The sequence below is a fragment of the Chaetura pelagica genome, unplaced genomic scaffold, assembly GCF_000747805.2.
Source record: "Chaetura pelagica isolate M959 unplaced genomic scaffold, ChaPel_1.0 scaffold123, whole genome shotgun sequence".
NCBI lineage: Eukaryota > Metazoa > Chordata > Aves > Apodiformes > Apodidae > Chaetura > Chaetura pelagica.
In genome coordinates this window covers 6,593,715-6,620,665 of record NW_009953295.1, presented here as the reverse complement: position 1 = coordinate 6,620,665, position 26,951 = coordinate 6,593,715, and the positions used below count along the sequence as shown (strand labels likewise).

The 26,951-nt window shown below is 37.0% G+C and overlaps 1 protein-coding gene across 1 annotated transcript in view; it reads left to right on the top strand.

The window, feature by feature from the left end:
* The window catches only part of MYO16 (myosin XVI), a 277,452-nt gene that overhangs the window by 144,657 nt on the left and 105,844 nt on the right, over positions 1–26,951 (top strand). Inside the window, 4 exon segments of the mRNA XM_009997923.1 lie at positions 15,991–16,102; positions 19,449–19,566; positions 20,317–20,388; positions 21,008–21,149. Of these exon segments, the coding sequence (XP_009996225.1) occupies positions 15,991–16,102; positions 19,449–19,566; positions 20,317–20,388; positions 21,008–21,149 (444 nt within the window).

Genomic DNA, 26,951 nt, shown 5'->3' with positions numbered 1-26,951 from the left:
TGTAGAGCTAACTGTGTGTAAATGAACAAATCAGATGTTTTTTTCAGGAGTAAATCATGTGTTTAGAGTGGTATGGTAGAGCCAAGGCACTCCTCCTCATATTTCTGTGTTGTCCTAAAGGAACTCAGGTATCTGTTGTGGATGTTGTCTACCTAGACATTAGTAAGGCCTTTGACACCATCTCCCACAGCATTCTCCTTGAGAAACTAGCAGCCCATGGCATAGACAGGTGGACTCTTCAGTGGATTAAAAACTAGCTGGATGGCTGGGCCAAAAGAGTTATGATAAATGGAGTTAAATCCAGCTGGTAGCCAATCAAAAGTGGTGTTTCCCAGAACTCCATATTGAGGCTAGTTCTGTTTAATATTTTTATCAGTGATTTAGATGAGGGGATTCAGTGTACCCTCAGCAAGTTTGCAGATGACACTAAACTGAGCGTGAGTGTTGATCTGCTCAAGGGTAGGAAGGCTCTGCAGAGAGATCTGGACAGGTTAGATGGATGGGCTGAGGTCAAGAGGATGAGGTTTAACAAGACCAAGGGCCAGGTCCTGCACTTTGGTCACAATAACCCAAATTAACACTACAGGCTTGGGGAAGAGTAGCTGGAAAGCAGCCTGGTAGAAAAAGGATCTGGGAGTTCTTGTGGACGTCCAGCTGAACAGGAGCCAGCAGTGTGCTCAGGTGGCCAAGTAGGCCAACAGCATCCTGGCCTGTATCAAAAACAGTGTCCAGCAGGAGTAGGGAAATGATTGTCCCCCTATACTCGGAACAGGTGAGGCCACAGCCTCAATACTGCATTCAATTCTGGGCACCACTGTATAAAAAAGACAATGAGGTCCTGAAGCGTGTCCAGAGAAGAGCAACAAAGCTGGTGAATGGTTTGGAGGGTATGTTGTATGAGGAGAGACTGAGGGAACTTAGTTTAGTCCAAAGAAGAGAAGGCTCAGGGAAGATTTTATTGCTTACTACAACTACCTGAAGGGAGGTTGTAGAGAGACCAGTGTTGGTCCCTTGTCCCAAGTAACTAGTGATAGCATGAGAGGAAATGGGCTTAAGTTGTGCCAGTGGAGGTTTATATTGGATATTAGGAAAAATTTCTTTACTGAAAGAGTAGTGAGGCCTTGGAATGGGCTGCCCAGTGAGGTGGTGGATTTGCCATCCCTGGAGGTGTTCAAGAAGCTTTTAGATGTGGTGCTTCAGGATATAGTTTAGTTGTTGTGTTAGTTGGATTATCATTGGACTCAATGATCTTCAAGGTCTCTTCCAACCATAATGATTCTGTGATTCTGTGATCCAGTAATCTTTGGTATTCTACATTTGGTGCCAGTGAGCAGTTTGGAACAGAAAAAAATAGTATCAGACATATAAACCACTTTGACCTTTGCCTTTTTATAGCTCTGGTCAGTCTGTTTCTGTATATTTAGTTTTAATCCACAAACTTGCATTTACTTTGTTTCCCTTGGCATGACACCATTTGCTGTGTTTGATTTTCTTTGATTGAGAGGCTTTGTCTTTCTTGTCTTATTTGGGGGAAGTATGCTATGGGAACACATGCAGAAAATAAGAGGAGAATAATCTGTCTGTGACATGAAAGATAAAGGGTAGGAGGCAGAAAAAAAATGAAAATATTTTATCCAAGAGAAAGAAACAAGCTTGGTAGTTAAGGGCAGTGGGATCTATAACATCTGCTGAAGACAGAACATACATTTGTCTTAGTTTTAAGAGAAAACTAAACACACAATAAAGCATCATTTGGAATTAATTGCTTAAAATGGAGAAAGAAAATACAAAAATAAACACAATAGGAACCAGATGACTTTCCAATTTGTTGTGAATTCTGTTGATGGTATCTTACACCTAAAGTTTCTGGGCCAAGTTCAACCTTTTGTTAGAAAAAAGAAATCTCCAGAGATCTGTGGAAGTTATATATAGTGAGAGGTTAAATTTAGTTCTCAGTTGAAGGAATTAAGTGCTGACTGTTAAGGCAGCCCACCAGTATTTCACGTCAGACTGAAAATGGATGTAGCTCCAAGGGATGAAATTGCCGTAGAAACCTTAGCTTAAAAGTAGATGTGATTACTCACTTATAAAAATGGTAGAAGAGCTCATTTGGCTTTTAGTTTAAGTACAAAATATATCTCTGCACTTTACTAGGATGCTAATCATCTCCTGTGTGGGGGGAGATTGGAGATTTGGTGGATTCAGCTCCTGAAACCACTTAGCTATTACATTGCATAAATCTAGAGTGATAATATAGTTCTGCAATTTATATTTCAAAAGTCTCTCTTAGAGTCATCCTGATACAATTACTGTAGGTGAATTTACATTCAGGAATGGGTCATTTAAGAAATTACTATTGGCACATGGAAGGCTCAGTCATTGAACCCAGCTCATCTCAGCTTAGTGTTAGATCTAAGAGACGATTCCTCTCACCACTGTTTGAACTTACCATTTTCACTGAGACACTGAGCTATCTTGAATTTCTTGCTTCACTGGAGTAACTTTACAGTTACTGTAGTCAACCCTCTCTGGGAAAGTCAGGAAAAGTCAACCAAATGTGTAGCATAGTTTTCTTCCTTTAGTTCTTTCATTAATCATAACTCAAAATAACCTCTACACTGAGGTAAACCTGATTGTGTCGGGTTAGTGCCATTCACAGTTTCCTTTGATTCCTACTGGATTTGCACACAGATATTTTTTTTTTTGTAGTTAAAATATAACTACTCAAATTGAGTTTTCTCTAAAGTCTACAAGTAATGAATGATAAGTCTTCTGAATGTGTTGAGTGCTAATGACTAGTAGATATTACAATCTCAGTTTTATACAGCTCCTTAAAATGGCAGCTTCGTCAGTCATGGTTTCTGAAATTATTTTAGGCGATGTAATGCTGGAGAGAATGATGCAGGAATATATTGCACTGAATCACCCATTACCCAGATGATCTTTGGAACTTCTTTATTCTACATACAGGTCTTGTTTATCTCCAGTTAGTTTATGACACATCTCTAGGAATCATAGCACAAAGTGCTATTGGTGCAGCTTAGCACAGTACAACATAAATCATATTGAATTTGATGTACTTCGTGGTTGATATTGAAAGTAAACAAAAATAGTTCCAAGTATAGTTTGAATAGTTTTGAGTCACCTTTGATTGGCAGCCAGCAGATGTTAAATAGTACAGGGATTTTTTAAAGGCTTAATACTTTTCACAGTTGCTTATAGCTTTTAGCCTATCTAACCAGGGAAATCTGTATTTTTATCAGATCTGTGCAAACAGCATGCTGGATCAGACAAGGAGACACACTAGGGAGAGCTGAATGGGAGTACTTCAGAGTGTTTCAAGGAAAAAAACATATATGAAATTATGTGCATCCTAACAGGCATTTTGGTCTGTGACCTGTCTCTGTGCTAAGCCCTCTGCTTATCTGATTTGAAGTTTCAGCATTTATTGAATCGTAGTCATACAGGTGAGAAAAATAGATCAAATTCAGTTTGCATGAGGAAATAGGCAAATCAAGGAAGTCCTCTGAAACAAACAAAAAAAACTTTGTAGAAATTTTTTGCTGACTAAAATGATGTAAAAGGGCACTGAAACAATGTAGAAATGCCACTTGATAAACAAACTACATTTGTAACCACAAGTACAGAGACATTTTATTTATCACCTATGACAAATACCAGCACCTTCTAATTTTTGAATTGACCTTTATGAAATTTTAACATAACTAGATCATTAAATGGGTAGAAATCAGTTTACCAAGCTGGTCTTGTACCTTAGGAATAAACTTACACAGCAATTGCAGTGTTTATTTTGTTGCTAGTTTCGTGGCCTGCCTTCTTCACCCAAGATGAGGATTACAAAAGCGAAGAACAGTTTTAAGAATTTGTAAAAAAAAGTCTGTGGCCTTTCACAGTAAAAATGAATACTGAAAATAGTACTATTAAGTAGGAAAATCCTTTATTCAGTGGGGTAATTTGTTGGAAAAGGAGACTGTCGTATGTCATTCTTTGGTTTCAGATTCACTATTAGAGATACATCTGTACTTTTTTGTGCCTGCAGTCCTTTCCCCATTTCCAGTGATTACTTTCCCAGTAGATTTTCATCCCCATAATATATATTTCCCATATTTCCAGACCTAATCCCCTATTTAAACAGGACTTCTCAACTAGGTAGCAAATACGAGGAATGGAGCAGCATCTAACAAAATATGTGCTATGATGAACTTAACTTCAGTGAGTATATTATGGAGTTAAGTTAGACCTTAAGTTCATACTGGAACGTGCTATGAAATTCTTTGGTTCTATAGTTTATTTTGGAGCCTGTTTTTTAAACATGAATTATAGTACTCTGCAATCTCTTCCTATATATCATAGGAGGGGGAAAAGGGCTACTCCGAGGTGTAATTTGTTCTGCTGTTATCTTTCTTGTGTTTATTTTATTTATTCTATTATTTCATTTTATTTAGTAAAGAATGTATTTTGATACAAACCTAGCTTGACTACTGAACCAAATTGCACAAGCTGCAAATCCCAGTTTGTAAATGCAGTGTGGATTTTAGCAATAAGACTCTTTATTCTGTTTCAATGCACAAACCATGGAAGTACTGTAGTATATCTGCAAATTCTCTTAATTTAAGAAGGCCAGTTCCTTTTATATAGTGTAAAGTCAGTGTAACTTCAGGACATAAGTAACCTGCTTAGATACAGCCCTTCAATTGAGTTCTCAATGTGCAAAGTCTGTAAACTTTGCTTCAGGTTTGCTGAGTATGCAGCTTATGGGTCTTTAGTACATTCTGTCTTGTGAGAGACAGTGGAAGACACCATGGGAAATGTAAGGTCAGAAGTAGTTCATTTGTGAGCTTTCATCCATGAGAAAGCTGAGAAGCTATGAGAAATACACACACACACACACATCTATCCTATTCTCCTTTTTGGTGGTCCTGGGTATAGACTTGAGACAGAAATGGGTTCCAGGGCAGAGCGAGGCAAGGCAGGTGTTGCTGAGAGTGGGCGAGCAGCCATGAAGTCTCTGTAACTGAACCATGTACTCAGTGTCATTTAGCTTGCTGGCTGTGCAAAAAAGCAGGACCCTCTGTTTACGTTAAGGGATGACCAGGAATTATGTGGCTGGTTGATTGCTAAATAGATAACATGCATAAATACGTACGTATTTACTCCATTTAAAGTAGAAAGCAGAATGTTCTTGCTGTGTAGAACAAGTGGGTAAGGTTAGGTACTGTCCCAACTCATATTCCTGTATTGTGTGAGACTTTTTAAACCCATAATAGGTAAATAATTGTTATTGATTAATTAATGATACAAATAATCCTTTAAAAGTCTCATTCTTGCCTAAATGATGTATATTTTCCAATATTTCAAGTCACTAAAGCGACTAGTGTCTCAGGGGGCCTCAGTTTTTGGGGGGCTGAGTTAAAGGGCTTTACAGGGATCTTACTGTTCAGAATTTTTTGTTTAGTATACATACCTGAATACACATGGCCATGCCTTTATGTAAGAGAAGAAGAGGGTTTCTTGTGAATCAGCTGATCTGAAACTGGTCTGTGAAGTACAATCAGGGTTTAAATGAAATATATGAATGTTTTAAGTGGATATTGGTGAAAGCTACAAGGAGGTACCCAGAGCACTTTTTAAATCTTAGATCTCATACTGTGTGTGGCTCTTAACCCAGTAAGTTTTCTTTAATGAATCAGCATTTTTAAAGTAACAATTGCTGGTGGAGAAATGCCTTGAGGCTCATAAATTTAATGACATCTACCTGTCAACTAGTGCCAAAGTAAGTCTGAACACAGGAACACAAAATTACTCTTGGTTGTAGGAGCAAAGTTCAAACACAATTTCTGAAACATTTCAGGACATGGATAGGGCCAGTTTGCACTTGCACACAGACTGACTTATATTCTTTACATGTTCAGCAGTGCACCATATTTTCTACTTTGTAATCATCATATCATTTTGCTCCTTATTTAATGTATATACAGCTTCAAAATTATACCTGTAAAGTGATAATTCACAGAATTATGATCTCCCAAGTAATACTGTCCTGTAAAATACTGAATACTGTAAGTCAGAGAAACAGTCCGACAAGTTATACTGCCTTTATTATTTATTTTCATGTCACCAGAGGTGTGAAAAATTCCATTTTGAAACATACCTGTTGTTAATTCAATGGAATTAACCTAGATTTCTATGTTCATGTAATTGTAGGAACAGAAGGCTTGAATCTCTAATTTAATCCTATTCCACAGGAATATAAATACATTTTTTTTTAAAACAAACATTTCTCTGATTTTAGCCTAAAGACATTTGACATTTTGAGAATAAAGATCAAACTGTATTTCTTTGCTTTCCATTTGAGTATATCTATCATCTGTAAAAACTTACGTACTTCATAGTATGGAAAAACTTACAGAATTATTTTAAATATTATCTTCTGAAAATCTGGAGGTAAAACTATTTACTGATAACAGACAGGCTAATATAAGCTTTCTGTACTGAAACACATTTACAAAAGACATAAAGTGGTTTTTTTTCTTAGTTTAGAAAAATAAAAATAAGAGCTGGGTTCTGGCTATCGGTAAATCTCTCTACAATGTTTTATTTATTAATATTGTGCTGATACTTTACCTCTCAGCATTAAGAAAGTTATTCTTATTTTTTAAATACTGGCTTTGGTGCCTTATTGCACTAGTCTTGAGCAGAAATCTATGCACTTAAATGGTTACCGGTAATTAAGTGCTACAGCCTAACACGGTTCAAAGAATGTAAAATTTCCTCAGATTAGAATAGCTTTAAAAGCTGGAGACAAAGGAAAAAAAAGCACTAGAATATGCCCCGTTTCCCTCAGAGAAAAAAAGCCAGAAGCTATTCATTATCATGTTCTGTAAATGTCATTTACTTCATTGATGTCAACTGTTTTGCTTTGTCTTTATCTTATTCCTGTTTACATATCAAACAGTGAAAAGTGCAAGGCAGCTTTTCCTCACTAAGCAGAATATGTTTTTCTCTCATATTCACATGAAAGATCTAAAGAAATAAAAATATTGCCATTTCTTATTCTGTAACTTTATGATTATAGTAGAGATTAGTAGTATTTATTTTTGAAAAGTCATGTCCTGGTTTTATACACTTAATACCCCTCATCCGACAATTTAAAAAACATTTTTAAAAACATATGTAAAGCTTTTAAGTCATTCATTCTCAGCACAGCAAAGCAGTCCTTAAGTTCTATGTTCGGCTACACCTAAATTGAGTCTTGGAATTTACCAAGTAGTCAAAGGAATAGGTAACATTTTAGAAAAAATTGGTGTGCTTCAGAGAAAGACTTCACAAATATCTCATTGGAGGACAATAAACTCACCTAGATGTAAAAAAAAAAAAAAAAAAAAAAAAAAAAGCGCTTTATAAAGTTATATTTTGTCTGGAACTACTATGTATCTGAGATACTATAATTTCCACCTTAGCTAATAAGAATTGACTGATCTGATAATGCTGAATTTTCAGTGATGACCATTGTGCTTTATCAGGGTTACTACCCTGGGCTGGATGGGAAGGAGAAATGGAGACTGCAAAGGCAAAAGCCACATGCTTTTCACATGATTGTGCAGGTACATGGTTCATTGGGCAGGACTAATAAGGGGAAGGAAGGGATTTAGCTTGTTAATCCATGCTTCTTAATGCAATGTCACATTAAATGACACCCACAACATGCATATTGATTGTGTTAAAGCTGGAACCTGATTATCAAATATTGCTTCATCCTCCTGTGACGCTGGCTCGCTTGAGAATTTTCTAGCAATAAAGCATCAATTAATTAAGATTTTGTAACAAAAGTCCAATTAAAACTGACTTTGTTTTTGACTTTATAGAGAGGCAAAAGGAGAAGTCTGCAGGGCTCATTGTTGAGTGTAGGAGAGACACCTCAGATAGTGCCATGCAAAAAGTACCAAACCTGATTGGGGCAGTGGTTCGTTTGAGGTAATTAGCCTCACTTACTGTGCTTTCTGTGCTACACCTAGGCCATACAGCAATAATTCAGGAATCTTTGCGTAACACTGCATTGCATTGTGTAGAAGTAAATGGTATTATAAGGTGATATGCCTAGAAATTAGGTAGGCAATGCTTAGGACAGGTTGAAGTCTAGGTCTCCAGTACTACTTGCCTCATCCTGTCTCACTTAAACATCTCATCTTTCACAGGGAATCAAAACTCAACATACAGTATGAATCTATAACTTCAAATTTTGCTTCACATTAACGTTTATTACAATACTAAGATTCAGCTGAAACCAGTGAGATGAAGCACGAGTTTGAAGTTAGTTACTCATAAATGTGTGTAACATAAAATGTGCTGAATTGGGATGATATACAGTGATGGAATAAATCATGATTCTACTTCATAGTACATGTAAAACTGGCAAGAAAAAAAAAAATAAAAAAAAATCTTCTTTCTTGTTGTTCCAGTGGCCTGAAACCCCTAAATATGATAATATGACGTTTGGTCTATGTTTTTAGAACAATTGATGCGGCATTTTGTAGCTGCTAGCACTGAGAGGGTACTTGTGTACATTTTTAATTACACTTTTTAATTAAGGTCAAGCCGTAATAAAAGTCTTTACAGCACCAGAAGTGTATGAATGCTTCCAATAGGCATATCTGAATCTATTCAGCTTAAGTAAAGTGCTCGCTTATAGGATATTAATGGAGTATTTCTTACCAGTTGCCTCATCAACCAGCTCATGCAAATCAAGTGACAAATAGTTTCCTTTCCTGCCTCTCACCACAATTACACAGATTTTGGATACCTCTGTTTGAGAGGAGACATACGGAATATTGTAACTAGGATGAAGATGATGTTTTGAAACAGCCCAATTTAATTTCTCTGTTCTGAATTTCTTTAACTGGACAGCACATAATGATTTTGGACAATTACTGCATGACGGGTTTCCAAATGCCTACAATATATTTTTTTAAATGTAAGAATTTTTTGTTCTTTAAGTGAAAAAAAATATTCTGGCTTTTATGAATAAATTAAATATCAGGATCTCAGGTTTAATAGCTGTTTAGAATTAATGAAAGAATATTAGAAGTTTCATTTGTATGCCATTTTTTATAAAAGGAATAAGGGATTTATAGATAAAATTCAGAATTTCTGATTCATAACATGATCTGCAGTGGCTTGTATTGCATAATTAAGTATTGATCCAGAGTTCTGTATTTAGCTTTTTGTTTATGTTAACCATTTCTTCCTAGCTACTTCCATGTGAATTCTTTCCCCACTAATTTTTAACTCCTTTTAGCAAAATGAATCTAGTAGATAATGTGGTCAATTGGGCTAGACTACAAATTGATGCTATTTTGTTTCACTAGCGTTTAGCTAAGTGAAATCTTAGCTAGTAGCAGAGAAATGGCATGTAGGCAAGTGGATCAGAAAAAGAAAGCACATCATAAAAGCTGTAATTCCTCACAGGAAATGGCTACCCTAGTATCTTAGAAAAGTACAGATTATGATATTCAGCTCTCTTCATGCCTATTTTATTATATTTTTTTCTTCATTCACCAACTGAAGGAATGTAAACAGAGAAAAAGTAATCTTTTCCTTTGCTTTTCATCTGAAAGGGGCCTCCAGAGATCTGGTCCAACAAGATGTACTTGCCAACAGACAGGTTCTTTGAAAATCTATTGCAACAGCTGCACAAAAGAAAGAGAAAACTTAAGAGAAAACTTTGTGAGCTAATGCCAGGACTGTTTCAGCTGCGTTCAGATTAATGTTCACAGCTCTTACCAGGAAGATGATTCAATTATTTCTGAATTTCTAAACTTGTGATTTTTTTGCCTCAGGGTGATGTTTGGAATAAGTAAAGCTTCCATAGTGACTTTCAGCCCTTTCTTTTTCCTCACTCCATACAATATAAGAACTAAGGTCTAAATAAAGTAAGATTGAACTAATTTAGTGTACGCCTTCACCTGGAAGCTCAGTAGAATAAAAACCTTATCCTCCTGGAGTGATTTTGTGGAAGAAAATGTTATTTTTCAGTCATCCTGCTAGGTTTATGAATGAGTAATTTCATATGAAAAGTATAAATCATTTGTTGTCTAGTTGCAAAATCAAGCAAAGTTGAATCAGCTTGGAGATGTCGGTGATGGTCACAGTGCATATCCTGACAATTATTCTGATACAACTCACATGGAGTGTCTGCATAAATGTCAGGACTTTTGCCCTGTGCCCAGCTCTTTCTTAAATAACTGATGGAAATCTTCTGACTTGACAATAAAAAATATCTCTCCAGATACTTTTAAGACACAACAAAAATCCTAAAAGAGGTTTTCTTTAGTTTCTAGGTCATAGAAAGGGATCAAAGTGTCTGGAAATTTCCTGATGGTAAATTGTTCATATCAGGTTTTCTTAAAATTTAATTTCTTTAAAATATAAGTTTTCTAAAATTTTAAAAAAGAAAAGCTATTTAGAAGTTGGTGTCCAAATATTTATTTCCAAGATAAGAAGACTTTCTCTCCTCATAAAATAATAATGCTCTGCTATTTTAGCTTCTAGATAAAGTAGTAAAAAGGTTTGCTGACCTTGCAGTGATCAAATATTCTCTTCTTATTTTGACTCATCCTTTGCTAGGGCTCTGATATTTAAGATTATTCTCATTTTAGCACACAGCCATCCTCTCAGATTAAAAAAAAATGTAAATTTCTAAATTAAATTTGTGCACCTCCTGCTCCAAGCAGGGCCATTTTTGAGGTCAGACTGGGTTGTTCAGAGCTTTGTCTAATCAAATATTGAAAAACTCCAAGGATGTGTCTGTGGAGTCTTCCCTTTCTCAGTCAACAAGCCTCCCACATCACATCTCTAGCCCTGACCACTGAGGTGGCCCTCCACTGATCTCACCCCACTTTAGCAATGTCTTCTGTGTATTCTGTGTGTGAGTGCACAAAGTTGGCTGCAATATGTAGATGTGGTCTAAAAGTGAGTGCTGAGCAGGAGGAAACCTCCCCAAGTCTCCTGGCAGTGCTCCTAGCAATGCAGCCCTGGATTCTTCTGGCCATTTCTGCTGCCCAGCCCATTGCCCTCAGGCCCCTATGGCCTTTTTCCCCAGAGCTGCTCCCCAGCTCATCAGCCTCTATCATTGTAAGGGTTTACCCCTTCCTAGCTGCAGGACTTTGTACGTTGCTGAATTTCATTAAGTTCTTGTTGGCCCATGCCTTCAGCCTGTAAAGGGCAACCCTGTCCTCCAGCATACTGGCTGTTCCCCACAATTTGATGTCCTCTGCAAACTTGTTAGGAATGCAGTATCAACATCTAGAAGAAATGTGTATTGAAAATTATCTTTTAATCTTAGTTCTAGTACAGTACCTTCACATTTTGCATCTCCTTGAAATTAGATTATTTCTCTAAGTCCTGTTCCATGCTCTACCATTCTGCATCCCTTAGATGTCTGTGATGTCACTTGAATGACGGTTGAAAAATTGTATGCTACAATAAGTTGTATACATAAAAATTACCACTGTTGGTATTTTTCTTCTAAACAGTTTGTTGTTGTTGTTGTTGTTTTTTTCCTTTCAGAGACTAGAATAGATGAGTATGCTACAATGCTGAAAATCAGAATTGCTAGTAGAAAATTCAGGAAAATGTAGATAGTCTTTTGCCTTTCTCCAGGAATTGTTTAATGCAGCATTGTGTTTTAATCATAGTGACTATACTCTGCTAGAGTTATCCATTAGTTTAACTTCTTAAATGAACCCTATTTTGTGTCAGTTTCTTTTTTTCTTTTTTTGTTTGGTTTTTTGTTTGTTTAGCAATGCAATTCTTTCCAGGTTACTTGAATGACAAAGGACAAAAATGTACTACAAATATGAGGAATGCTATACATACTGAAAAAGCTTTTGCATTCTATGAAAATAGGGAATAGATATGAAGATATGAAATGGAGTTAAATCCAGCTGGAGGCCAGTCATAAGTGGTGTTCCCAGGGCTCAGTGCTGGGGCTGCTCCTGTTTAACATCTTAATTGATGATTTGGATGAAGGGATAGAGTGCAGCCTCAGTAAGTCTGCACATGACACTAAGTTGGGTGTGAGTGTCGATCTGCTTGTGGGCAGGGAGGCCCTGCAGAGAGACTTAGACAGACTGGATCAATGGGCCAAGGCCAACTGTATGAGCTTCATATAAGGCCAAATGTTGGGTCCTGCATTCTGTCCACAACAACCCCTGGCATTGCTACAGGCTTGGGGAGGAGTGGCTGGAGAGCTGCCCAGCAGAGAGGGACCTGGGGGTATTGATTGACAGCTGGCTGAACATGAGCCAGCAGTGTGCCCAGGTGGCCAAGAAAGCCAACACCATCCTGGCCTGCATCAGGAACAGTGTGACCAGCAGGACCAGGGAGATGATCCTGCCCCCCTACTCAGCCTTGGTGAGGCTTCACCTCAAGCACTGTGTGCAGTTTTGGGCACTGCAGTATAGGAAGGACATTGAGGTGCTGGAGAGGGTGCAGAGAAGGGCAACTTGGCTGATTAGGGGTCTGGAGAACAGGTCTTATGAGAAGGGGCTGAGGGAGCTGGGGCTGTTCAGCCTGGAGGAGGCTGAGGGGAAACCTCATTGCCCTCTATAACTACCTGAGAGGAGGCAGGTGTCCCTAGTCACTAGGGATAAGACAAGAGGAAATGGGGTCGAGTTGCATCAGGGGAGGTTCAGAATGGATATTGGAAAAATTTCTTCACAGGAAGAGCATTGAGGCATTGGAACAGGCTGCCCAGGGAGGTGGTGGAGTCACTGACCCTAGAGATGTTAAAAAATGGGTAGATGTGGTGTTTCAGGAGATGGTTTCATGCTTATGAGTTGTAGGGCAGACAGTTGGACTTTATGATCTTGTAGATCTTTTCCAACTTTGATGACAATTCTATGATTCTATGGTTCTATGAAGTAATATTTCATTATTGTTAGGAGTTTTGTGCTGTGATATATCTCTTTACCCATCTCTTTCCCCTTTCCTTATTTTTTTTGTAGTACAGACAAGAATTTAAAATTGGTTCTGGACTCTGGATTTTAAGCATAAATAGGTAATGTCAATAATATTAATATAAAGGGTGTCTCAAGCTCTTTTCATCCTTTAGGCCTCTACAGTGGAAAGAAGCAGATGCCAGGGAACTGTTCCACAAGAAAAAACAAACAAACAAACAAAAAACCACATTTTAGTCTAAATGTCAATATGTTTCTGAGGTAGAATGAATTCAACAATTATGAGAAAAATGTTATTCCTTTTACAGCTAGTATATAGTATACTCCTACTCTGCTACACAGTATATTTTCTGCATTTTGGGGGAGTTGTATGATATCTATCAACAGCTTCAAGTAGTCCATACAACTGATCCATCCTTAATATGCATATACTTTATAATATAAACATGTAACAGCTGAATGTGCATGTCTTCAAAACATTTTTCTTGTTTCATTAGTTCTTAAATAATCTGGAAAATGAGTGGGCCTCATAACATGTTATAAAATAATTTAATTTCTTTTAGACTGAGAAAACTGATTCTAAATCCCAGTACATCTTAGAAAATGTCCAACTGCAGCCCTTTCAAGGGCATCACCACATCTGCTGATTAAATCTTCAGGAGATTTATACTGGGAAAGTTAGATTCTCTTCCAACAGACATGTCCTGACAGATGCTACAGTTTATGGACAGGTTCTTGGAGCCACAGGCATCTGGTTTGGCTGGTACCCGATTTGCCCCCTGCTGTATCAGCAAAAAGTGCTTGGCTGAAGACAAGAACTGTCTTGCATTGGTTCATATCACAGCTCAGCTCAGCTCTTTCTCCAAGGGAATGAGCGTTCTGGGTCACTTTGTTATGATGCCACGACCTGTGTTGGTAGCGTTCATGCATCTTTTTGCTACAACCATACCCACTAGCACTTTAACTTACCTAAAAAGAGCTAATTAAATGGGGTTGGCTAAAATAAGAGAAGTATACAACATTTTCTTCACAGAATGCTCCCTGCTCAGTACACAGAGAGAGAGACAAAGTTATCCAGGGATAACACCACTAAGGAGGTTTATTTGCAGAAATGGCTATCAGCTTCCAACTCCTCTAGCCATTCAACAACAGGATATTTTTACAGTAGAGCAGATGCCACTGTAACTCTCCTAATTATGAGTCAAAAATGCCACCAACACATGTTGCCCAACACTGAACTGGTATAAGCTCATGCAGCAGTATGGAACAGTGGAAATTTTTCTGCTGGATGAACCTTTATACCAGTAGGTTCTATGCCAGATTCACTATCAGACTCCTTTTGAAACATACAGGCAATGTAAAAAAAAATCAAGAAAAAAATCCACCCATAAATTTGTCATATATTTTATATCATCTGCTCTAGATAATTTGATATCTGGTTTTAGTAACCTCAAGGAAACAGTGCAGAGCTCTGGCAGTGATGCTCAAAGATCCACGTTCTCAAAGGTTGTGTTAATTCACCAGTTTTAGCCACTAATGTGAGGCTTATTTGTACTTGAGAAATCTGCTGACTGAGTTCTCCTGTGGGTGCAAAAAGTGCTTATGCCCCTAGGCACACATTTTTTTCCCCATCATTGTTCTTCCCACCTGCTGGGGTAGCTTACACCATTATCACTCCAAGAGAAATCCACAATGGTAAATTTGGTATAAATCCACAAAAAATGCACTCTGCATTTCATCATGGACACCTCATAAACCTCATTATAGGTTAGAAAAATACAAATACTTTCTCATTCTTCTGTGATTTTCTAAAAGCTACACACATCCACATAAAAGGCCACCTTTACAATAGCTACTTTGCTAGACTTTCTGTGTTAATAGGAGTTTTATTTTGAAACCGTGTGTCCTCTACAGTGCAATTAGAATAGGATTGTAAACAAGAATTGTCAGAAATTAAACAAGTATTATTTTCCATCTTTATGGGCCAGATCATAGACTGAATATTATTAGAGAGCAGAATAATTGTGGGGAATTGTTTTGTAATTATGGTGAAGGGATGAGGGGTGGAGTGTGTGTGAATTGTCCACCTTTGTTTGTGTTGTAACGATGTTAATTTGATTTAGGTGGGGGAATTCCGTTGTTGATATAAGTGACATTCGTGAAGATCATATATTGTGTGATGATTGTGCATTTTAGTGATAATTTAAGGATAATGATAAAAGAAAACATTTTTACATTCTCAGCAGGATGTAATTAAAAATCAGATCCCATAAGGTATTCAGACACCTCACTCTTTGTGATTTCAGTTTAAGAAGATACATGAATCCTCTTAAAAATCTGGCCCGTAGACATATTTCAAGAGGGTCAAAAGACACTGTTGCAAAGGTTAGACTCTGCTTAGCAGGTTTTGGTTATTCTTTTTTGTCTTACTACTCTTTCTGTTAATTTTTTCTTTCCCTCTTCTAATGATTATTTTTGGCTAGGTTTGTAAAAATTCCTTTTGCTTCAGTGTGCAAGCAGTACAACTTAAGGGCTGCACACTTGCTGCTCTATGTACTTATTTAACTACTTTGTTCTAAAAGATGCTGAGTTATACTTGTCACCTATTCAGCTGCTAAGGGAGTAGATTACCATCATGGGATCAGGCAGATAAGAGCTCATCTATACCCTAGCCAGCAGGAGGGGAATATAAGCAGTCAGAGTTATGGGAGGATCTCCTTAAATCTTCCTTCTGAAGGGGAATCTCTGGTAGTGCAAGAATGGCAAAACCGTCAGTGGTATAAGTTAAATCTTATGTTTTAGTTTACATGTAGGGATAAAGCTGGTGGGGGAGCCGTAAGAGGAAGCTTAAGGAAAGCAATAAGCATTATATCACTGGTACTGTTCCGTCCTAAGGCTGAGAAAAATCTGCAATGAACCTCTGGTTAGAAAAGCAAAACTGGCTTTTAACCTCTGAAGTTTGATTCTGCAGCGGCCTTTTAAATAGTATATATGCTGTTTTTCCTCTGTGCAGGTATCTAAGCCAGACTGTACTGGAAGATACGATGTTAACAGCCAACCCTCAAAACAGGGAGAAATTAGCCATACTAAAACAAGCTCTAGGTGCCATGGGATTCAATAACCTGGTAAGTTACACACGCTTCTGTTATTTGTGGCTAAAGTCAACATATTGCTTAGTAAAAAGCAGGCCATAAGGAACTCTTACTGATAGCCTTTTGTGGGAAAAGACGTGCCTTTCCATCTTTCTTTTTTTTTTCATTGGTTAAAACCTTGAAACAATATACAGTATTAGTTCACTCCAGGGAAATTACTGTAATCACTTTTAATTAGACACTGCACCAACAATGTAAATCTTTTTTCATTCTGAAAGATTCACAAAACAGCTTCAAGGTATAATACTCTTGAACAATTAAATTACATAGATAAAAAGAAACAATCAAATCCCCTATGACAGAAACCTCATAAAACCCACAGGAATTTTTTCCACTTCCTGATTATCTCCTTGTCCCTTTTAATTTTGTGAAACACATGTTCCATATGCCTTTGCTAGCAGCACCTGAAAAGAAATAAATACCTACTTAGTTGAACAAAATTAGAGAGGGGTAACTTGAAAGAGCTGAATTAACCCCCAAAAAAGGAACAAGAAATTAGGGCTGATATTTGTATTTATATCTGTTAAGCTAATGAAGAAGAAAATTTGGAAAATTAATCAAGAAGAGGTTCTGGAGGACAGAGGTATGAAGAGGAATCAGGAAAGATGGAGGGCTGCATATAGGAGCTCATGTAAACTGTGTAATTCCCTTCAGGATACTAGAATGTTTCATGAACTCCCAGTATTCCTTACATATATATATATGCTACCTACCACACTGTAGCTGGGACATTTCTGTAAAACAAATGTGTAAGCAACAGTATTTATAGAAGTAAAAACTTATTTACCACTAAAATGATATTTAGCTTCATAAGAAAAAAGCGGAGGAAAAGTTAATGGGACAGCATGCTGGATTATCCTAAGAGATGACAGCTGGACAACATCTGTAATAACATGTAATAAAAAGGGATCAAGGGCTATTAGCAAAAATATAATTGTGAGGCTATTGAAGTAGTTATTTAGGTGTGAGTTAGACTTCTGTCGTGAAGGTACATCATGTAGTTTGGCATTCCCTAGTTGAGGTAGTAGTAAATATTATTTGGTAACTTGAGACACCTTTTAATATAAAGAGGTTTGATTTTTCATAAATATTCATATGGTCTTGTACAAAACTGAACACATATGGCTATATTTGACAGAATTATTCCTTATTCGTAATGGCTCAAGCTCTTGAACTGTAGGCTTCAGTAGCAAAAGTTCCAGGCAGCTGTGCATTTGTCCAGTGTTCATGGATGAGTGGATCTCTCTTCCTCTTTCATTAACCTTTCTGTTCTATTGAGGAAGAGGTTCAGCCTGTAAATATATAATTGAATTCATAATGAATGACATTTTAGAAGCCTGCAGAACTGACAACACTTCACATACAGTTTTCTTTTGGATACAGCACTTCACTTTGCTCAGAGTTCTTGAAAGGAAATATATTGCCTCTCAGAAAAGCATAAATCATCCTCAAGAGTCATCTATATCCAGGCAGCATTAAAATAATCATTGAGGTGGCTAGAAATCTGTGAATCTCCAGAGTCCTGCAAGCTGATCTCCTGTGCTGGAGATTAGAGAGGAATATGTAGGTAAAACATGTATGTATTATTCCTTAACCATCCAGCTGCATTTAATGGTAGATTATCTTTATGAAGAATCGCATAAACATTCTTTAGCAGTCTTTAATGGTATCTTTCAAAGTATGTTAATGTTTATTAAAAAATTGTTTTAAAGTTGAGGAAACATTCATCTTAGAGCACAATGAGAAAGTGTTTCAGAACCTGGAATGTGAACTAAACCCTAGGCCTGACCAAAATCACCAGAATAAACAGCTATCCCGGCCTGCTGCAGCTCAGTGCTGCACAGTCATCCCCAAACAAGTTCTGAACAAGCTAACAAACAAGCAAGAAGTATGTTTTACTACACTGCCATTCCATCTTGCCTAAGAGGCCTTCCCAAGAAACAGGTATAGCATCCAAGCTTGAATGCCATATTAGCATGAGAGTTCTCCTATTGGAGGAGCTCTCTTATTCAGAATTCACCTGTGTATGTTGCTTCTTTGATTTTCAACTTTTGTAGTGTGTAATGGAAAACTAGACTGTTGCCCTGTTTACATCTGTCTCATACAGAAAGAGGTTGAAGTCCTGTCTTAAAACAGTTCAGAGAATCAAACCTTTTTAAACAGCATTGGAGGTGCTGTAGTCTGTATCTCAGAAAGGCTGAAAGCTTTTTTTTGATGTACTCTGATAAGGGACATACTTATTAGAGAAAAGAACAAGAGGAAGAAAAGCTGATGAGAAGTCATCCAAGCATGGTTTCAGGGTGTTCTGAATTCATTGTAGTCACCTGAGAACAAAGGGGATGTATTGGCTAAGTATATTATTTGTAGTACATTTTAAGTTCTTACTCTGCAAATTCCGGTAAGTGTGACTTCTCAATGTCACTTCTATTGTCTCGCTAGAATCAGGTTACAAATGCAATTTTTCAAAAAATGTCAAGGATCATCAATTAACTTTGCTGTGCATTATGCCATGTAATGCATTAGTGGATGTCAGGTTTCTTATTTTGCAGTTTTGAAGGAGCACAATTGTTATATAACTGACCTTAAAAAAAAAATCCAAAAATACAGAAGTTTTTTGATGTCTCAGCATATTTGGTTCATATTTAATGGATCTCTTGTGTTTTCTTGAATTTAAAATCCTACAGAAAAGCAAACAAGAAAAGTAGTTCTCTTCTTGTGTGGTGAAAATGATGCCAGGAAAAACCTAGCCCTAAAGATGTAACTGCTTCACAGCCCTAGAGGTGTTAGAACATAGCATGCAATCATGGTGGAAAGTGTATGGGTTAAAGGAGGTTGCTTTTGTTTCTTTTAGACCCTAACTACAGCTTTTACTACTAGGAACCTGCTATAATTTAGAGCTAGACACTTGGATTCTTAATGCAGTAGGTTGAGTTAAAAACAAACCTTGCTATTCCTGGATACAGAATTAGTTTTGGTGAAAATTCTCTATGGTGAGGATACATTTATTTCATGCAGAAATAATGCATCCATTAAAGTTATTTCACCATTTTTTATCGTATTCTGAAAAACTTTCTTAACTCAGTAGTTAATGTGATTTGCATTAAAACAAAAGGGAAAAAAATAGGTAAACTTGCTTTAGGTTCCAGTTTGGTTGCTAAATCCAGACTTCCTGTTAATGGTTCACATATAAGTGCTTTTTCACTTAGCACATGCCGATGATACAAATGAACAGAATTTGTATTTTTATGAAGTATTGCCTCTCACTGGTGTGCCAAACAGATCTCTTATTTATCTTTAATTCTGCATAAAATATGTGCAGGAGGTGGAGAACCTGTTTGTAATTCTCTCAGCAATTCTGCATCTTGGAGACATACGCTTCACAGCTCTGACAGACGCTGAGACAGCATTCGTGTCAGACCTGCAGCTACTGGAACAAGGTCAGTAAGATGTGACCTTGGAGCGTCACAATCAGGGCACTTGCGCTGATCCACCAACAGATGGAAACACAGTTCCAGGGAGAAAGAAAAATTGACTTCTGTAAATCCCTAAGTTACAGTGGGAAGACAGTATCCAATAGACTTGGATGTTTTATAAACTATGGATTTTTATGGGACAAAATAAAACACTTGTATTGAAAAATATCTAATTCAGTGCCGTATTTAGTGATGACATTTGCCAAAAGAGATTGTACTTAGGGTAGACTTCTTTTAAAATGTTCTTCTGCTGCCTGTCAACAGCTGAACAATTTGCATTGAATTGAATTCCTTACATTCAGAATCTATGTCTTAAAAGGGTCTCTTGTTTTCAAGCTTTGAATTTTGCCCTTTTGGTTACTAACAAATCTCAAAGTGGCTTATGGATGCAGAATGTCAATAAGCAGCATACCTTAACTCTAATACAAGCAAAAGTCTGCCAAGCCCGCGGGAAAGTCCTGAGTAACCTTTAAAGAGGAAAGAAAGCTGTAATATAAAATATGGGCACATTCAAACTTCACAGAGTGCTGATTATCATGATCCGATTCTGTATGTTCATTAATTTTGATTATTCATGTCACAGCACTCTTTTCTTTAGTGTGTGGGTTCTTTCACTAATAAAAAATAGCATCTACATAAGAAAATATGTTATAAAAAATAAGATATGCAATGGAGTACAAATCACTTGTTATTTAAACTCTCTTTTCATTTCAGTGGCAGGGATGCTACAGGTTTTACCAGATGAGCTTGCTTCAGCCTTAACAACTGATGTTCAGTATTTTAAAGGTAATCTTTTCCGATTTTGCATTCTCATAGATCAGACCTGATAGTGTTTTGATCCTTCTCTTTTGAGAATTTTAAAAACTGATAATTTTTGTTTCTTATTTCTTGTATGGTCCTGTAAATTTTCTCTCTGAGGAATACATGAGATGATCTGTCATGCAGTAAGTCAGACTGAGCCACTAAATTGGAAATTACTTTGGAGTAAAGTGAAGCACAGCAGTTTCACAGTCTAATGCTGATGGACTCCTAACTTGATTAATCTTACAAAAGTGTGTCAAGATAACATATTAGATATTAATGCTAAGAACTAAATTCAACATGAATGTCAGGGGGAGGGGAAAGTTTGGGAAGAATTTTTTTTTTTCCAGTAAAATGCAGGTTCTGTGTGGTACACATGCCCTTTTTTATTGAAAAAAGTGCAGAGGTACATCTCTCCAAACTGAAGAACTCGAGAGTGTTGATGGCCTTCTTGTCTTTCATTGAAGGCTTCAGGAAAAAACTGTCACCGTGTATGTGTTTGGCAAAAAAAGTAAAAAGGGCACAAGGACTTAACTGTAACTAAAATTACTTAAGGCAAGCTTTACAGGATGCTTTCATCTCCATTTTCTGCTTTATCTCTTAGGAGACATGATTGTACGGAGACACACTATTGAGATTGCAGAATTTTACCGAGATCTCTTGGCAAAATCTCTATATGGTCGTTTATTTAGCTTTTTAGTCAACACAATCAACTGCTACCTTCAAAATCAAGATGAGACTGGCAGGTAGGAGTGCCATTACAAACTCCTAGGTGTGCCATTATCTGTTCAAATCCAGATGCATAAAATAAATATAATTCCATCATTTAAGGCATTTTACAATAGCATGAGAGTGATGCTTGGATCTTTAAATCACTGACCATTCCTTCAAATTGTTTCCTCAGTAACGTATTTATATATTTGCTTGTGTAGGTGAACGTTAGTTTATGCAGTAATCTAAATTGATGCTTGGAATTAGTAGCCTTTTAAGAGCTGACAATACAGAATGAGCTAAGTCTTTCAACTAACAAAAAACTACTTGGTGTTTTTTGAGTGCAGACTATACTTGTTCTTTCTCCCCAAAGCTATGACCTTAGAACAGGGTATTTGAAGCTGAGTTTTGTTCAAAGGCCTTCAAATGAATGTTTAAACTTCACTAACTTATATGTTCTAAGAGTATTCTAGATGTCTCTAGGTTATCATCTGCTAAATTTAATTCTGTTGCTATCCAGTGTGGCTCCTTAGAAAAAACGAATGCTAATTAATGTGCATTTGTGGAGCAGTCAAGAAACAAACCAAAAACTTAGGCAGTAGACCTAATTAGACGATAATACACATATGACTTAACCAAGGTTCAACGTCCTACATGCTTAGATGAGCTTTCTCATGAACACTAAGTACAAGATTTCTTGGCATTGTTGGTAAATGGAATTCTGCAAATGATAGACGTGAAATCTCTAGGTAAGAATAAGTATTTTTTTTCTATCATATCTGTGTTGACTTCATAGGACAAATATTTATCCAGATCCCTCTTTTAGAGTTTGAAGACTTAAAAATATTATTTTTATTCCTATCCTATCTGTAGAACAATTAGGAATAAATCACATTTCTCTTCTATAGGCTTAGCTGACACCAAACGTTACCATGAATAACTGAGAGCTTTTTGCACATAAAAGCTTTCTGTCATGATGCATAGCATCAGAGTGCCTCATTCCCTGCTGAAGGCAAAGGGAAGGTTTGTGAGCAAAATGGAAGGATTTTACTCTTCTCTTTCTGATTGTACAGCCCCTTAGAATTGCAGACACCTGGACAACCAAGCTTGCACAACTTCCCAGGTCATGTCCTAATTTGAAATACTGTTTATAACGAGGAAGGACAGTGGGATGTAGTCACATTCAGTTCTTCCCCATTCATTCCTGGGACTTGTGGAACAAAGGCTTAGCTCAGTGCATATCTATGACAGACAACAATCCAGCTCAGGTATTCACAATTCTAGTGCTCTCATTTGTAGTGGTTGTTGAGGAAGTACTCTAGAATCAGTATATTTAAAATTTATTAAAAGGATTTGAAATAATTTTTTAATGTGCAATTTTACTATTTTGAAAATTGATATGTCACAGTCTTTCAGAATAGAGTGTTGTGTATCTCTTCTTCAGTACTGTAAACCTATCACGTCTGATAGGATCCTACGTACTGTAGGATCTTCAAATAATGAAAATCAAAGGAGTTTGTATATTGTTTACCTTATAGTCTCCTTTCAGTGCAATCATATGTGCCAGAGGTGACTTCGACCTTGTGGAAGTATTTCTCATCGAAAGTATTTCTACCTGTGTGGTAACTTGAAGATTATGTGATGTTGTAAGTCCTCATAAAAACAGGACAGCTATTTTATGTTGTCAGGAATGAGGAATTTGCAACAGTTTTATACTATACTTATGAAAGAAAAGGGGAAGCTCTTAATTTAGGCTGGCCAAAGAAAGCTAACCAGCTCATATATATTGGCAGTGCTGATAAGACATGTTCGATTTCAGCAGGATAAATTTACCCTCAGCTCCCTTTCCAAACTGGAAGCTAAATAGCTTATTTTAGGTGAAAATGAAGTTGATGGTCCTTCATTGCTATTTCATAGAATTACGAAATGGTTTGGGTTCAAAAGCACATCAAAGATCATCTGTTTCCAGCCTTGTCATAGGCAGGGACACCTCCCACTAGACCAGGTTGCTCAAAGCCCTGTCCAACCTGCCCTTGAATGCTTCCAGGGAAGGGGCAGTCACAGCTTGCCTGGGCAACCTGTGCCAGTGTCTCATCATCCCCACAACAAAGAATTTCCTCCTAATATCTAATCTGAATCTACTATCTTTCAACTTAAAAGAGTTAACCCTTGTCCTGTCACTACATGTCTTTGTAAAAAGTCCCTCCCCAGCTTTCCTGTAGGCCTCTTCAGGTACAGGAATTCTGCTATCAGGTCTCCATGGAGTCTTCTCCAGGCTGAACAGACCCAACTCTCTCATCCTGTCTTCATAGGAGAGATGCTTCAGCCCTCTGATCAGTTTTGTGGCCCTTCTCTGGACTTATTCCAACAGGTCCGTGTCCTTCTTGTGTTGAGGACTCTTGAGCTGGACACAATACTACAGGTAGAGTCTTATGAGAGCAGAATAGAGGTACAGAATCACCTCCCTCCACCTGCTGGCCACACTTCTTTTGATACAGCCCAGGATGCGATTTGCCCTCATTTGTTAAAGCATAGAACAAATTTTCCTCTAAAGAGCTGGGAGTGTGTGCTACTGATGAGAGATCTTGAGTCCTTTAGCAAAAATATTTCTCCCTTCCTACCACACCTGTCAAATCACTTACATAAATGTTTGTCAGATACAGAGACAGTGTTTCTTTTCACTGTGTCCAACTGCTGTCTCTATCTGTATCACTCACACCTGGGTAAGGTAATATTAAAAGAAAAATTGTTGTCATTGAGCAAGATGACTGAGAAATGTATCAATGACTCCCAAATTTCAGAAAAAAAATCTCAGAATCTTAAAAAAAACTCAGAAAAATCTCTCTCAAAAGTCTTAGAAACTAGTTTTAGTAACTGAGATAAAGAACATAGCCAACTGGGAGTATTCAGCCTGTTCCTTTCAAGAACCATATTTATGACACTGAGTGTAATCTGTCCCCCTGAGGGACTGAGGGAGTCTTAAGAAGGATTCTGAGTTTCCTCATTTTAAGGCTAGGTTATGTACTTCATCTAATCCTAGAAATATTTCTCCATTAATTAGTACCACTTCTACTTTATCTAGATCAGACGTAGGCCAACTGGCATCCTTCCTAGTTACTGCTAGAAATTGCAGGAAGAGCAAGAAATATTATTTCCGAGGCAGATGGAAAGGCACGTTAGATCATTCTGCATCAACAGATTCACCTCACTGTTTTGTGTAGGCAGATTACAAAAAATGACAATGGGAATGAATGCTATGGATTAGGAGCTGAAAACCATCTAGGCTGAAAAAGGAGTGGTCCAATAACATCCTGTAGGTTTGTCTGAAGTGCTGGGTCAGAAATATTTTAAAGGGAATTCTGCTCATGTTGCCGGGAATGGCAAGCAGTTCAAGAGTATCTCTGGATGAATGGCAAGATGTCTGCCAAGACAGCAGATCATCAGACAGGATGTCTGGTGTGTATATGTATTGTTTTTAAGAGTTGCCAAGATTTTATATGTAGTTTCTTTATAATGCAGTTGTTAGGAGTACAAGATCAAAAGGTATTTCTAATCTATAAGGATCGTTACAGAGATGCCATTCTGAGGAAAAAAGCAAAACTTTTGAAAAATATTACGAGTTGAAATGTTGTTTTGTAAATCACAAGATCAAATAAACGATGGTTAAAATTAATGCCTTTTTTAAGCTATTCACAGCTATGTACAGATCTAAGATGTAAAAACATTCTTCAAATATTGGCAAATTGCTGTTTTCCTAATTTCTGTGCTAGGAAATATAGTCAAAGTTGAAATCAGAGTCTCACTCCCCACGAAAACAATAGCTGCTTTATTTGTACATAGCAAATATTGAATATCTGAAACATAACGAGGAAAAGTGTCAGTGATGCTTAGTAGCCATAAAAGAATAAAGTAAGTTAAGGGGATTTTTCAGAACAATAAGTGCTCTTTTCTAACATTTGTTCTTTTAAAAACTGCCATTTCATTTTAAAATATGGGATTATTCATGCTTTATTTTGCCTTGGGAATCACTGCTGTGATTAATTTAAGGAAAGTAATTTTGCTGGAAATAGTATCATTGACAGCTAGCCAAGAAAAACATACATGGACACTTCCTCTAAAAAGAAAAGTGGTATAAAAAAGAGGAAGACAACAAGAAAGAAGAAAGCAAATTAATTTGTAGCCACATACAAAAAACACTTTTAGTTTTTATTTTGTGCTATCTATTGCTATATAATTACCAAAATGTGGGCTATAATTTAATATAGAGAATTACTATTGCAGTTGGTGAGATTTTTCAAATAAATGCCACAATCTAGTAATGAAATGTCACTATTGTAGAGGATACAGAGCCTTGTTCTGATATACTTGCCCTGTAGGCAAGACATTAATTATGTAAAACCTCCAACTCTTTGTATGTAGTGTCTGCATCTTCTAATACTACAGGGCCAAGATTATCAGGTGTTCATGAAAAAAACGGTGATGACATATTTTCCTGTCAACAAATGCATCTCCAGCAAATCAACGTATTTCTTGAAAATATCACAGTTTTTATAAGGAATGTTATTTGAGGTAGGCAATCGACTGGCTGCTAAGGCTTTTACTTGGACTTCTAGAAACTAGGGCCAGGTTCCTGTTTTGCCTGATTTGTAATAATTCCTTAAGTCCAGTTTGTTTAGTTCTTTTCCTTGTGCAAATGTTTATGTGTTCCTTGAGAAAAAGTACAAGACTGATTTGACAAAATAGCAGTCACAGCACTCAACTGGGATGTAAGCAGTCCAGCCTCGTCTTCATGGAGTTAGACAGAGAAGGGATGAGTTGTTCCAACTGTTTTAAGTAGTTCTTAATATTTGCTAAATACAATGCAGTATATTAGCTGTTGTGTGATATTACATAGCAGTTCACTTTTTGCCTTCCGGTAAGGAAGGCTATAGATAAATGACAAAATAATAAAATAAGAATGAAAACTTATGAAGTAGTCTGATATTCCAAACTACTTCTTTTCGAAAACTTATTTAAATAGTATAGTAATTCTGGCCTTTCTATATCAGTCTGAGGTAGTTTGTTTTCAAAATGTCTAATTCTTCTTTCTGGAAATGGACTGGTTTTCTTGAAAACACATTGTGACAAGGAGCATACACCCATCTCTAATCAGAAACAGTTGAGAATGGGGCTTACATTTTAAAACACAATTCAGATTGCTCTCATTGCTAGAGATGGAGGTGAGGATTTATCTTTATGCTTCTTGTAGAAATTCCCTTGGAGGCTAATCGACCTCACGATAACCTCTCCTGCCCAAAAAAGTCATTCTAGACTAGATTTATTATGCAACTCTCTATGTCTGACATTTACTCACATAGCCAGTCTTGTGACAAGCACTAGTGCATTGAACTAGTGTGCCTTAGAAAAGAAGGCAAACTTCTTGGGTATAGTTTTTGTAGAAGGCTCTTCTCAGCCTAAGGCTTGTCCCTGAGAATCGTTTTTCTTAGCCTGTTCTGTGGTACTAATTTTAAAAATCCTTTTACTTTTCTTGATTGTTAAATGGGAATTTATTTTCAGGGCTTGATTCTCAACTAATTAAATGTTAGTGTGTACAATGACTGTAATAGAACTATACTCAGGTACTTCAACAGTGGATCAGCTTTTTCTGGTTTTCATCTATATAGTGATATACACAGAGATTTAGACATAGAAGAAACATGGAGGAAAAATGTGGAAGGAAAATTAGATTTCAGAAACTGCAGGCTGTGCTATTATTTATATGCATATAACACCATACATTTGCAAATTATGTTGGCAAAGAGAAAGGAACAGTCACCTGCTTTAGATGAGTTTCTCCT